The following is a 14383-nucleotide window of genomic DNA, read 5'->3' as shown; positions in this document are numbered from 1 at the left end:
CTGAGGTCACCCAAGGTTTCCTAGCTTTCCGCGATCGTCTTGCTTTCTTAAAAGGGAAATTTTTATTGTAGATAAGAAGAAAAGCTTCAAGAAATGCCGAGTAGGCTCAGTTGGCATCACTGAGTTCCAATATAGATTTCCAGTCATGCGCAGTAATTTCATGTTTGAAAGATTCGAATGCATTTTCGGAAATAGGCTGGTAAGTAAATTCCTAGAACAAGTGCTTTTTGCTAATGCCTGGAAAACTCATAAAGACAGGGCAGTGATCACTTATGTCGGATGAAACTGTACTCGCACTGAAGATATCTGTATTTAAATTAGTGATAAGATCAAGCGTAGATGGGGTGAAAGGGGTAACACATGTTGAAGTGGTAATAACATTTTTGTAACCGGCTGAAAGCAGCCTAGTATCAAAATCATAATTGTCAATTTTGTCCATGATGTCAATATTAAAATCACCACCAGAAGTGAAAACAAAACTGTTTTGAGAAACATAATTCATTAGGCTCTCAAAAAACATGAAAAAGTGTTTGACATTGCCATTTGGAAGTCGGTACACAGCACTAATGATTTCCTTACTGGTTTTTATCGTGAGCACGTCAAAATTAGCCGTTATTGTGAACAATTCTGCCATTTGTTCGCAATGCAATTCTTGAGCAATGTAAATTACCAAGCCACCACCTCGTCTGCAGGGGCGATTCAGAAAGAAGTGTCGGTAACCTTCAATTGGAGAGATGTCAGATGCGTGATTACACCAAGTTTCAGATATCATTAGGACTCTAAATCTGAAGGAGAATCCAGTTCATCGGTCTCGTCACGCTTGTTGCGCATGGAACGAGTGTTGAAGTGTAAAACGGACGTGTCAGATCTGGAGGCTAATTTAAGATCAGCCAGCGACAAAAATTCAAAGTATTCCATCCTCAGAGCACCAAGATGATCGACGCCGCAAGCTACAGAATCTTATCTAAATCCGTTTCATGCTCAGTCCTGATGACAGGCGCATCATCTGACTTTCTTGCGAAAATGTTGCCATTTAGCGTTCAAACTGACTTCCAGCCTTGCCTGTGCTTTCCACCAATAGCTGCGCCTATAGTTTTTTCAGGAAGGGGCGAAGATGTTCATTAACATAGATGGGATCAGATTTGTCCAGATTTATGTCACTGTTAAAAAGTCTTGCTTTTCTTCCCTTCATCCAAATAGCTTCTCGCTTTGCTCTAGACTTGAACTGCACAGCAATGTGTTTTACACTATCGTCGCGTGCAGGTACCCTGGGACACACCTCAATTTCATGCTCGACGATCGGTTCTTTCAAGGCACTGCCAATCTGTTTGACAATGTCAACGACGTTTTCGTTTCCTTCTACAATGACTCCACTAATCTCAAGGTTTTTATTCCTGGAATACTGTTCCCCTTGTGTCATGCGACCTTCAAGATCCTTATTTTTGTTTCCCAGACATTGGCACTTTTCCTGTAGGGCCTTGTTTTCCGATTCAAGTGCTTGATTCCTGGCGGCCTCTGCATTCAGCTTTTCTTTCAAGTCTTTGATATCCTCGTGTGCATATTCCAAGCTTTGAGTTTTGTTCCACTGCTCTAACTTCAACTCGCGAATTTCGTTTCGCAAGTCTCTTTCAGCAGTTTCTTTAAACGTTTTCGGCTCCTGTTTTAGTTCCTCCCTTAGTTCCTCCTTCATTTTATGGAAATTTTTTGTCATGGAGCACAGTGTTCAGCGGGTGCTCTATTACAATAGCAGAAAGTGCCACAGCAGTAAGATCGTGTGAGTCATTGTTTCAAAATGGCAACCCGTCGTGTTGTCGCATAGCACCAACGCGAGCGAGCCAGCACCATATTACGCGACTGCACGGCAATTTCATAGCAACAATTACCCGACGCGTAACGGCGGTTCTCGAGCCCCGCAGTTCAGACCTATTCTTTCGTTTCACTATACATAGCCCGGTCTGGCGGGCATCGAGGTTGCACCCCATAGTACCCACCGTTATATAAAATTTGTGGGGCACCCGTTTGCTGCAGAAGTGTCAGTGTGGCGTCAAACGATTCGTTGTGTCATGTAGCACGAAACTGCAGCCTTAGTTGGAGCCTAGTTCACACAGGATATTCGCGACATTCGAAACGACGTCCAAGCCAAATGCTCCAGGAAACCACAATGAAGTGCGACATTTTACACTACAATCAGGAGCACATTTTCGCCAGCATCGAAAGCTTAGACAATTTTCTTCAACACGTCCACAACAGTATCCTAAATTTTCTACAGCTGCCTGGTAATTACACCGAGTACCGAAATTCTCCATCTGCGCATTGCATTGTTCTTTGTAATTACAGACAACGTTTTTTTCCGCTTCAAGGTGCCAAATCGGGTTTTGGAGGTGCAACTAATTTCGGTGTTTTGCTGACACTTAATATTGCTTTTTCCGCTCCTGTGTGACCATTGCACCGGTTTTGCTGTAGCCCGCCCATCCCCAGCAGTGTATATACGATGGAGGACGCGCGCGTGGCGCCGCAGGTGCTGTACGCGCCTAGCAAGCTGGGCGACACGGTGTTCGCGGAGGCCTTCAAGGACAGCGCCAATGTTCGCGTCGCCGGTTTCGAGACGGTGGAGCGGATGCTGGCGACCTTCCACAAGCTCTCGCCTAAGCCACAGCGCGGCCCTGAGCAGCGCGTGGTGGCCGTCACCCTGGCCAGCGACGCCGGCTCGCCGCACGGGCTCAAGTTCACCGTGGGCTTCTACGACGAGTTCTCGTACATGTCCAAGCGGCTGAAAGGGTACCCGCTCTTCGAGCCGCTGCCGAACCCGGTGACTCAGCGCGAGAGCATCGCATGTCTACAGCTGGCCCTGGGGCGGGCCCACATTTCCGCCGTGGCTGCGACGAAGAATTACGAAGGCACCCTGTACGACATGGCCACGAACAGGTTCAGCGAAGGTGCGTGCTTGGAAATTGCGTTAGTTCTACGTAAAGCCCTTGCAATTGCGGACAGCACGACAAACTACATGCCCTGCGGAGCCGCCAGAGGCACTTCATCGCGTATGACTGTGCTCAGAATGCCTACGCTACTAGTGGTTGATTTTTAATTGAAATCAATAAAAGGTTTCGGACCAGGGCTGTTGCATCTAATGCGAAGAGAAGATAATCGATTATCCGTTAGAGTAGCTTCGTACATTAGGAAGTCTTCGGGGATGAGGCAACCGCAGTTTGGCATCAAGGCAGGGTTAATTGAAAGTCGATGCAAGAGTGCGAGGCGCCTTCCTCCTCTAGAGGGAATAATTAAGCTTACCAAGACGATGCTGACATATGGCTGATTTCCTAACTTTTTTTTTCTCTTGATAAGCGATTTCCCTAAAAGAAAACAAAAATTTCTGGCTTCTGGTCGCTCATTCGCTTCCTTCAGTAACTGATATACAGAACAACGGTTTTTCTAGCATGTGGTTATTGCAGCGCGTTGCCCACATCATTGTCGTTATCCAGCTGCCGTGAGAATATTTAAGCGCTTCGGCTGTGGCTAGAAAAGCGAAACTATACAAGCCACTCTACACTTTTTATCGGAGTCGCCAACGTGCCTCTTGATTTCACATTACGCTGGTAGCGTAAGAGGGTTATAGCACAGCTTTCACCCTCGCTCGTGATCACGTTCTACGTGACGCTGGCGGTATCACAGGACGTTCCACTTCCGCCGCTATGGTTGAAGGTGGCGCTGGTGAACACTCTCAAGGTTCGTATACAGACAACATGAATACCCAAGCAAGTAGCAGGGGGGACAGCGGCCAATGTAGCTCAGTTGGAAGAGCACCGGACGCGATATTCGGAGGTCGTGGGTTCGGTTCCCACCATCGGCACGTTGTTTTTTCTTCTACTTTGTGTTTAATTATCTTTCCCCTAACAGATCACATTATTAATTTTTATAATTATCCAAGTAAACATTTAAAAAAAAATAAAAAAATATACATAAAGTACCATCCCCAACGCTTTCCTTGGCCTCGCCTACTGTTGGCGTCTTTCCTTCATATATATATATATATATATATATATATATATATATATATATATATATATATATATATATATATATATAAACTTGAAGTAGGTGACACACGATGAAAAAGCAACACTTTAATCCGACGTTTCGGCCGGGGTCCGGCCTTTGTCAAGGAATGTAGAAAGAAGCTGTCGGTTCCCATTTCTTATATACATGCACAATCGAAACACGTGACCAGCCACTGTCAACAAATAAACACCAAAATATCAAAAACAAGATTTCACACGCGTGATGTAATGGCGGTGCAAGGTATATAGACCGAATGACACGTGTTGCGCTTAGGTCATGCATCTTAATATGTTGCACAAAGAAAAGAAGATATATCACTAAAGAGACTGTTGTCACTATCAGGGCACAAAACAAAATATCGCGAGGTTATAATGGGTGGAGTACATGTCACATTTAATCCTGCAATATTCAGGAGGGAGAGGGGGGGGGATTGATCAACTGAAATATCATTCTCATTGGTAGGCGACAGTAGCAGATAACACGTCAGTAGAATTTAACAGTGAAATATAACTGTGATTTAGCGCGGTACAACACACACAAAAAGTAAACAGTCACTCAAATCGCGGCATGGTGACTAAACTCGATTTTCTGCTCAATGTTATGGGGACAAAAAGAAGCAATTAAAGTTAACTGTTCGTAACAGTGTTGATAAAAGGAATCGTGGGCAAGGTTATAGGATAAGTTGTAATGATCAGTGCATGTTACGGCGGGAAGCAATATGACAGTGAGAAACTGGCAAACATGAAAAGATCAGTGCAAGTAAAGCATGACATACTGTGAGGGGCTTTGGGCTGTGACCGTAAAAGCGCAAGCGAAGAGGCAAACCGTGCAAAATGGAGCCAATGTCGATTAAACATAATATCTTTTAAGAAGTTGCCAATGGTGCTACCATTTAGTTAAAAAGCTACGACGAGAGACAAGTTAGCTTGCCAATGTTTTCATTCAGACCACAAGAAACCGTGTTAAACTTATGTATTAAAAATGATTCGCGAACTTCGCGTTCATGGTGGGTTCTGAAGCCTGATTCCAGTAAAGTTACTTGCATTTTTTCAAAGGGGTGCTTGGTAATGTTTACATGCTTAGAGATAGGAAGGTTAGGCAGTGTATTACAATGAGCTTTATGATTATTAAATCGGTATCTGAAGGGTGTTTCGGTTTGGCCAATGTACTGAATTTTGCAGATAGAACATTCAAGCATGTAAATCACGTTGTCCGTATCACATGAGAAGTTGCCTCGAATCTTTATATTAAAGTTCGATGCAGTGCTGAAAGCTTTCACTGATGTAGTCATTTGTGCACAAACTTTGCAGCGTGACTTGTTGCAAGAATGGCAGCCGATTGGTGCAGTGGGGCTAGTTTTAGACGAAGTTAAAATATCACTGAGGTTCTTGTTACGGCGATAGACAACATGGGGGGCTTGCTGAAAAATTTCTTTTAGACGATCACTTTGCATGAGAATACCATGATGTTTCTTTAATATGCCTGCAACGTTGGGGACCGAAGCTGAATGCGTTAGCACGAGGTTGATTCGTGATTGGCCGGATGGTTCCTTTTCCGCTTTGAGGAGTGCTTTGCAATCAAGAAGGCTTGCTCGTTCCACTGCATCATTTATTAGGCGCTCTGGATATTTGCGTTCCATTAGGGTGTTACGAAGGTTGGCACAGTGAAATTCAAAGTCGCGATCGTCTGAACATATCCGTTTAAAGCGGACGGCTTGTCCATATGGGATGCTAGTCTTCCAGTATTTAAGACGGCTTAATGTTTAATCGACATTGGCTCCATTTTGCACTGTTTGCCTCTTCGCTTGCGCTTTTAAGGTCACAGCCCAAAGCCCCTCACAGTATGTCATGCTTTACTTGCACTGATCTTTTCATGTTTGCCAGTTTCTCACTGTCATATTGCTTCCCGCTGTAACATGCACTGATCATTACAACTTATCCTATAACCTTGCCCACGATTCCTTTTATCAACACTGTTACGAACAGTTAACTTTAATTGCTTCTTTTTGTCCCCATAACATTGAGCAGAAAATCGAGTTTTGTCACCATGCCGCGATTTGAGTGACTGTTTACTTTTTGTGTGTTTGTGTACCGCGCTAAATCACAGTTATATTTCACTGTTAAATTCTACTGACGTGTTATCTGCTACTGTCGCCTACCAATGAGAATGATATTTCAGTTCATCAATCCCCCCCCTCCCCCTCCTGAATATTGCAGGATTAAATGTGACATGTACTCCACACATTATAACCTCGCGATATTTTGTTTTGTGCCCTGATAGTGACAACAGTCTCTTTAGTGATATATCTTCTTTTCTTTGTGCAACATATTAAGATGCATGACCTAAGCGCAACACGTGTCATTCGGTCTATATACCTTGCACCGCCATTACATCACGCGTGTGAAATCTTGTTTTTGATATTTTGGTGTTTATTTGTTGACAGTGGCTGGTCACGTGTTTCGATTGTGCATGTATATAAGAAATGGGAACCGACAGCTTCTTTCTACATTCCTTGACAAAGGCCGGACCCCGGCCGAAACGTCGGATTAAAGTGTTGTTTTTTCATCGTGTGTCACCTACTTCAAGTTTATGACCTACCGGACCCATTCGAGATTCAACCCCCTCCCTATATATATAATATATATAAGGGCACAGGCAGGGTAGGGTGCCTCGACACCTTGACGCAAGCCACTTGAGCAGTCCTTACGCAGTAGCCTTTGCCTCAGCCGCTGAACCCCGCGGTTAAGAGTTCGTGCTAGCTGTCACGTACACGTATGCGCAACTTGTTAAAGCACGTTTGGTTACAGCTGAAGGGAACACCAATAAAATTCGTGTTTTTCTGGGTCTTAAATTCAAGGGATCGTCGCTTTAACATGCGTCACCAAACTTTGAATGATAGTGATGTCAAAAAAATCCGCGTGCGTGCGTCAAAACAGTAATACAAAGGTGAACCAAGAGTGTACTTAGAAGCTGAGTAAGCAGGAACGAACAGGCATTGCTTACACTTTTATTGTCCTAAGGACCGTTTTCCTATGAGTACTCACCAAGCATCTGCTATGATTACCGAATAGAGCTAGCAACGTTTTGTCTGAATAACGGTTAACAGCATGCTTCGTGCGGTATTCCAAAGTAATTTAGTGTCAACGTGTGGTGTTTTAAGCGCATAGAACTTATATCGATCACCTAACACGCTCTATCCATTCATTAATTCTGTTTGAAGCGACAGGGTGTACTATATCTCTTTGCTGAATAGGAAGAGGTGAGTAAAGCTGCAATTTATATTTGCATCGCAGGGCCGTATCCGCTGGACGCGCCATCCCATCGCTGGCTCATGTTGCTCCGACTTGGCATTGGGTACATGGTGCCCTTCTGCCTTATCCTTTCTCGAGTCGTGGAGGAGACACAACAAGGCATGCGCGAAAAGCTACGTCTAGTTGGCTTGCGTGCGTCGTTCTACCGAATGGGGCACTGGATGTCCGGTTTTTTCTCGGGCATCGTCAGCGTTGCCATGGTAATGGCGTACATGACAAGCGTCGAAAACACAAGCGAGTATGGGTCGCAGGTGAGTTAACGGTCAGTCGTTAGTGCAGACTGTAGACGCATCTGATTGGCTGGTGAGTAGTTAAGAGGTCTTCCGCCTGCACTAGAGGCTTGTATAAATGTTTTTTTTTGTTTTTTTTTTACATATGCATCAATAAATCCTGTGATACTGGCCAGAGAAGGCAAGCGCTCCTCTTTCGCGAAAACAAAACTGAGATTGTTCCGTATGCTTCAGTTTCGGGTTTTCTCCCTTCCAGAGTGATAGCTTGCTAGAAAGGTTAGGAGAACACTTAAGCGCCGCCTTTAAGCGCATGATGTGGAAGCTTTAAAGGCTTTTGTCTGCTGCTCGCCTTATAGGTTCTGGTTCGCGTTCATGTAAATTGCTAATCGCCTAATAACTAAATTTTAATTTCGGGTTCTGTTATATTATGTACGCTCATTATCATACAGCCGGCAGCTACCACTTCATGTGAAAGGCCATTCGACATCTATAGAGCTCCGCTTTAACCTAACCTTGCGATCGTGTCCCCGTGGCCCGTGGGTAGCGTATCCGACTCTGGTTGTAAGGGTCCAGGGCACGAATTCCCATCATGCATTTCCATTTAACGAGTTAAACTCGATTTCGCAGATCCTGCCCTACTTTGCCTTGTCATGTGTTCTGGTGACGTCACATAACGCGCCAGCCAATCTGTGACCGTCCGTGCTCTAGCCAAGTGACACCTGCCAGAAGAATGTTCACAGTTTTCCAATGTTTCATTCACAACACCGGTAATGCCGACGCGACAGCAGTGAGAACGCCAGATTTACTGCAGAATGAGGTTTTTTAACGCTGTCGCGTCAAACGCGACTGCGTTAAGCTAGGCGTAACTTGTTCAGACTAGCGTGGGTTGTTCCCACTCTAGCAGCCCTTGTTATAATCTCTGCTGAAGTTGTTTATCTGGCACTTGTAGACGCATTGTAACGCGTTTCAACGTGGGCCTAATATTTCAGTAAAATTTTCGAGGAGATTTGGTGACATCACGGCACTATTCGTTCGAGCGGACTAACCAGGGATACATATCTTAGCGCTGTTGAGAATCGTAAACAAAGAAAAAGCACGCTTAGGCGCGTTTTCTGCCCCAGTCAGGGTGACCATCTCAGCTTCCTCATTAGAGAAGGGTATAGTTCGTGCAAGGATAGGGCGTCGAAGCACACGTAGTTTCTTTCTAAAATATATTCGAAGAGGTTTGCTTCTAAGCTGTGTAGTGTGGCTCAAGGAAAAGAAAATCTCAGCCTTAGAAAAGCTAAGACGATATACTTTTTTCCACTTTCAAGATATTTGTAACAGTTTCGATTCTTAATGAGGTACACAGCATGATCCTCAAGCAGACCCCCTTAAACTCTATTTTCGATGGAGGGAGAGCCACATATTGTCTATAGTGCTCGTGGATCGGTCAAATCTCTCAAGCACGTAGGACCGCGGTGTCTCGACACTGAACGTCATAAAATAATGTCATGTCACGTCACGGTGCGTGTCAGAACGCTCATCATTAAGGCCACTATGAATGAATTTTTAACACTAGCTGTGAACGTGCGCTAGCTTGTCGCAGTTTCTCAAGAAAAAAAATGCGTGATTAGTGTGGCGGCGCTGGAAGGCCGTCAGTTCATGCGAGCGCACGTTGATTGCGACACACCTCCGCGCAGACGTTCCTGGACAACACAAGCAAGACGGTGGTGCTCATCTGCTTCGCCCTGTTCACGGCCCAGTACATCTCTAGAGCCATGCTGCTAGGGCTCTTCTTCAGAGACACCACACTGGGGGTAGTGTTCGGCGTGATTTACTGGACCATCAGCTACATCATGCCTTGCGTTCTGCTCGAAGACATGCAGGGTCGCGCCGCCCACTACATCCTCATGGACAGGTGGACGAAGCTGATGACCACTACGCTGCCCTGCGTCGGCATGCACTGGTGCTTCCGCATTATTGGATGCGCCAATGCCGTAGGTAAGCCATTCGTTCTCCTGCTCCCTTATACCTCCAAAATCTCACCGTGAATTCTTGCCACCGTTATATCAAATGGAGAGTCACTGCTAGCAGAATAACGAACAAATCAGTCGTAGTCGCTCTTACTGACTGGAGAAGGCAGGATGGAGCAAGGCTAGTGACTGTTCACGAGTGTATGGAAAGGATGGATGGCTCCTAAGGGAAGCCAGCATTATATATTCCTTAAAACGGCGTTTGAACTCAATTTTCATCTCCAAGACAACAACGCCAATGATCCAATCTATAGCATAATCCTCCAAAGTGAAGAATGTATAAAATAAGGGAGTGAGTGCTCATTAGCGTCCGCCCAAACACAACTCTACTGCCACAAACAAAAGCTATACATCTCTTACAAATACTCAGCATAACTAAACATTGATCTTTCCGGAGTTGAAATCAAGGACCACCACATGGCTGGGGCAGTCGCTGTACCAAGTTCGTTAAACAGGAACGAGACAGGACGCTAATTCTCGTTCTTTTCTTGTTCTCATCTGAGCTATATTCTTGTTTATGATGAATGGAAGTAAGCCAGCCCAACATAGCCGCCGTGGCCTGCAGCGACAGATGTAGGCCAAAACCACTGACACTTTGCGTATATGAACAATTGTCTCTTCCCCGTTTGTCTGCTAGCCGTCCTGACTAGTCCGATTGGTGGAGTCTGGATAAGTGCTGGCCGCTGGTTCGAATAATAAGCTGAATAATTTCATGGCTACAGTTCCACTAAAATATACACACTTGCTACGACAGTGGCAACACAGCGTGATCCTGAAGCACAACTCTTAAACACTACTTTCGATGGAGGGAGTGCACCACATATTGTGTACACTGTGCGTGGATCGGTAAAATCCCTCAAGACCTCAGGACCGGGGTGTCTCGACACTCAGTGTCGTCACACAAAACCGGAAAGCGGCCCTTGACGTAACCTGTCGCATTTGATTTTCTGCCTCTAAAGTACAGCGCTTTACGACATTTTATCCTTTTCTGCCAAGGTCCTGAAGGAATAAAAAAACATAACTACCTCCGACAGGGGCTAGCTACTACACCCACTTCCATAGGCCAATATCAAACATTATTAGTGATGCTCAAGTTCAAGATAAGAGCATGGCATCCACACTTAGTAAAAGTTAGAATTTAGTACATAAAGCGCAGCCTGTCCAAGTTGTATTTTCACCAGATCAAAATACTCCATCCAACTAGGAGGCCGAGAGGCCATAAACATTTTTTATCACTAACGAATGCGTTTCTTGTTGTCGCCGCAACAATTGTCAGAAAACGGGAGACGACTTGTTGTTGAAGGTTGTCTGGAAATCTCACATTAGGCTCCCTTTTTTTCTATTGCAACCGAGCTTTTTGCAGAGCATTTGTATTTGAAACATAATCACATGTTACACTGGTGCAGGTGAGCAGTACAATTTCGCATCGGCGATGTCTTACGTGCTGGAGCTTGACAACGTCACCATGTCGGAGATCTGGAATGTGATGCTGCTGGACAGCCTGGTTAACATCACTCTCGGATGGTACTTCAGCCACGTTCTGACGTGGTACATCGGTGTGCCATTCGTGCCCTGGTTCCCCTTCACATACAGATACTGGTTCCCAGCCAAACAAGGATCGTTTCAGCAAGTCCCACCTTCTAAGCCGGACGGCATCCACTTTGAGCCGTACCCTGGCGACAAAGAAGAAGTCGTCTTTGTAAACAGGTCAGTACACATTGATTGACCTGCGAGCGCACTGCTAAGCATAGGTTTAGTCACTAACCTCTTCAACACACTGAGACACTTTGCGCTTTGCTATAGTGAAAAAAAAATAAGAGATCCCACTGAGTGCAGGCCGGAACCATTCTTAATTGCCTGCGGGCGCCATATAACAGAGCTCCCCTGGTGTCGATTTAGGCGCCGTTCACCACCTTACAGAGAAAGCGAAACCGAGAGTGCTTTGTCAGATGGCGCCTTCATCCAGTTCGGCATGACCCCGCTGTGTGCTTGCAGGTGCCTCTTAATTTTGAGCACGATAACACAACGAAATACTTCGCGCGTGCGACCTTGCATCAACTGCAGGAAGCCTGTTAGGCAAGATATCCATTTGTACAGCGTGTGCTGCAATCGAAAGAATATGCATGCACCATAGTCAGCGTTATAAAAGGCAGTCACCAAACTGCTTAGTCACTTATTAAGATAATGACACGCGTAGCTACATTCTAAGGATACATTCAGCCTGGTGTAATATGTTCACGATTACAGATATGCATATTTTTACACACACAGCTATTGGGCTGCTGTTCAATGGCATTGACAGCGATCGGACTCTCGACGATGACGCAAACAACAGATGATGAATATTCGCAGTTTAAGCTGACGCTTACGAGCGGTGCTTCCCTTGTAAACTTGTTCACCTATAAAAGTGACCACAGAAAATTTCAGCTGGCTTATTTTTTCTCCATTGGGCACTCACCTACGTTCGCACCTCCTCATGGCATTTAATAAATCACCCAATAGCTTACACTTCGGGGGTTGTGGTGTTCGGGTTTCCATGCTTTAGCAAATTACTGCGCAATGCGAAAGCCTGTGGGAAACGGCACGCAAGATGATTCTTTAATGAAGGTAGGCGCATAATGAAGCAAATAATGAATAATAATAAATAAAAATAATGAAATAATAATGAAGCAAAGCGCATAAATGTTAAGCGGAGTTACGGTACCTGTGAATTACAACATAGAAGATAATCTAATCAATAAATTCATTTTGGCCTCGGCGGCCGCTTTTCGATGGAGGCGAAAAGCAAGGTGCCCGTGTGCTGTGCGATGTCAGTGCACGTTAAAGAACCCCAGGTGGTCGAAATTTCCGGAGTCCTCCACTACGGCGTCTCTCATAGTCTGAGTCGCTTTGGGACGTTAAACCCCACAAACCAAACCAAACCAATAAATTCATTTCTTTTAAGGCTAAAATGTGACGTATTTCCTCAGTGCAAAAGGGGAGCTGTTACGGAGACACGGCGTGCGTGCGTGCGTGCGTGCGTGCGTGCGTGCGTGCGTGCGTGCGTGTGTGCGTGTGTGTGTGTGTGTGTGTGTGTGTGTGTGTGTGTGTGTGTGTGTGTGTGTGTGTGTGTGTGTGTGTGTGTGTGTGTGTGTGTGTGTGTGTGTGTGTGTGTGTGTGTGTGTGTGTGTGTGTGTGTGTGTGTGTGTGTGTGTGTGTGTGTGTGTGTGTGTGTGTGTGTGTGTGTGTGTGTGTGTGTGTGTGTGTGTGTGTGTGTGTGTGTGTGTGTGTGTGTGTGTGTGTGTGTGTGTGTGTGTGTGTGTGTGTGTGTGTGTGTGTGTGTGTGTGTGTGTGTGTGTGTGTGTGTGTGTGTGTGTGTGTGTGTGTGTGTGTGTGTGTGTGTGTGTGTGTGTGTGTGTGTGTGTGTGTGTGTGTGTGTGTGTGTGTGTGTGTGTGTGTGTGTGTGTGTGTGTGTGTGTGTGTGTGTGTGTGTGTGTGTGTGTGTGTGTGTGTGTGTGTGTGTGTGTGTGTGTGTGTGTGTGTGTGTGTGTGTGTGTGTGTGTGTGTGTGTGTGTGTGTGTGTGTGTGTGTGTCCCTCCCCGCGCGAGCAGCGATGGGAGAGGGACAGAGGTGATTATAAAACGTTGGATAATCCTATGAAGTAACGGAGAGAGCGATGATGTGACCCCTGTCTCTAAGCAATTATGAGGACAGGATGTTCGGTGAGAGACCCGCTGTCGCCAGGTTCCCAATTCCAGCTGACATCAGCGCCGGCCAAACCTATAATTTTTTATTATACGGCCTAGCATTTTGAGAGCTGCAGACAGGAAAGCCTGGAGGGGGGAGGGGGATATATCCGCTTTTTCCTTTTACTGCCCCAACCCCGCATATCTAATCCTTGGTGTTCTTTCTAAACTAATGTGCACAGGGTTGAGTATGAGAGAAAACAGAAGCATGTCCTGCGAGACACGAGCCTGAAGGCGTACCTCGGCGAGATCCTGGCTATTCTGGGTCCTAGCGGCGCTGGAAAGACCGCGCTCATGGAGATCATCAGCGGAAGTGCGGTGGCTACCGGAGGACAGGTGAGCAGTACAGCTCATTTTTTCTGGATGAAGTGAGGTGGCGACATGCCGGCATGATAATAAGCAGTTTAGGAAGCCAACTCGACAGGCGGCTAAAGTCAGCAAACTCACAGTACTTGTTGAGCGAAGTTCGGCAAGCGAGCTCGTTACACTTTACACAACGATAAGATGCAGACAGTAGCGAATATTTAAATGTGGACCATGTATTTTGGCTTGGTTTGGCTTACGGAGTTTTAACATCCCAAAGCAACTCAGGGTATAAGAGACGCTGTAGTGGAGGACTCCGGAAATTTCGACCTTCTGGGGTTCTTTAACATGCACTTACATCGCACAGCACACGGGCGCCTTACTTTTGGCCTCCATCGAACCGCGGCCGCCGTGGCCGGGATTCGATCACGCATCCTTGGGCACAGCAGTCGAGTGCCCTAACCACAGCACCACTGCTACGGGGCGGACACTGTATTTTGGCAGATATTGGTAGAAGCGTTTTTTTTTTCTAACACTTTTATTCAGTACTTTCATGCGTGTCATGAGATTGCCAGAATGTCGCTCTTTAATGTGACGGAACGAAGATCTGTAGTTTGGTTTGCTACTAAAAGACCCCAATGAGACCACAATTCGATAAAGGACAGCCATCCCTTTGAATTGAACCGGTTAGTGGACACTCCGTTATCTTCCTTTATCACCCTTAAATCCATTCTCCTACATGT

The 14383-nt window shown here is 45.7% G+C and overlaps 1 protein-coding gene across 1 annotated transcript in view; it reads left to right on the top strand.

The window, feature by feature from the left end:
* LOC146186002 (phospholipid-transporting ATPase ABCA3-like) overlaps positions 1–14383 on the top strand; it is a 54130-nt gene that overhangs the window by 5493 nt on the left and 34254 nt on the right. The window contains exons 3-7 of the mRNA XM_084607968.1: positions 2519–2936; positions 7350–7618; positions 9280–9580; positions 11019–11319; positions 13520–13673. Coding sequence (XP_084464094.1) covers positions 2519–2936; positions 7350–7618; positions 9280–9580; positions 11019–11319; positions 13520–13673 — 1443 coding nt within the window. The remainder of the gene's footprint in view (positions 1–2518; positions 2937–7349; positions 7619–9279; positions 9581–11018; positions 11320–13519; positions 13674–14383) is intronic.

This window comes from Amblyomma maculatum, chromosome 6, assembly GCF_055883805.1.
Source record: "Amblyomma maculatum isolate TAMU_Amacu chromosome 6, ASM5588380v1, whole genome shotgun sequence".
In the NCBI taxonomy this organism is placed as follows: Eukaryota; Metazoa; Arthropoda; class Arachnida; order Ixodida; family Ixodidae; genus Amblyomma; species Amblyomma maculatum.
The sequence above is the reverse complement of the archived record's forward strand: the minus strand, read 5'-3'. Positions and strand labels throughout refer to the sequence as shown.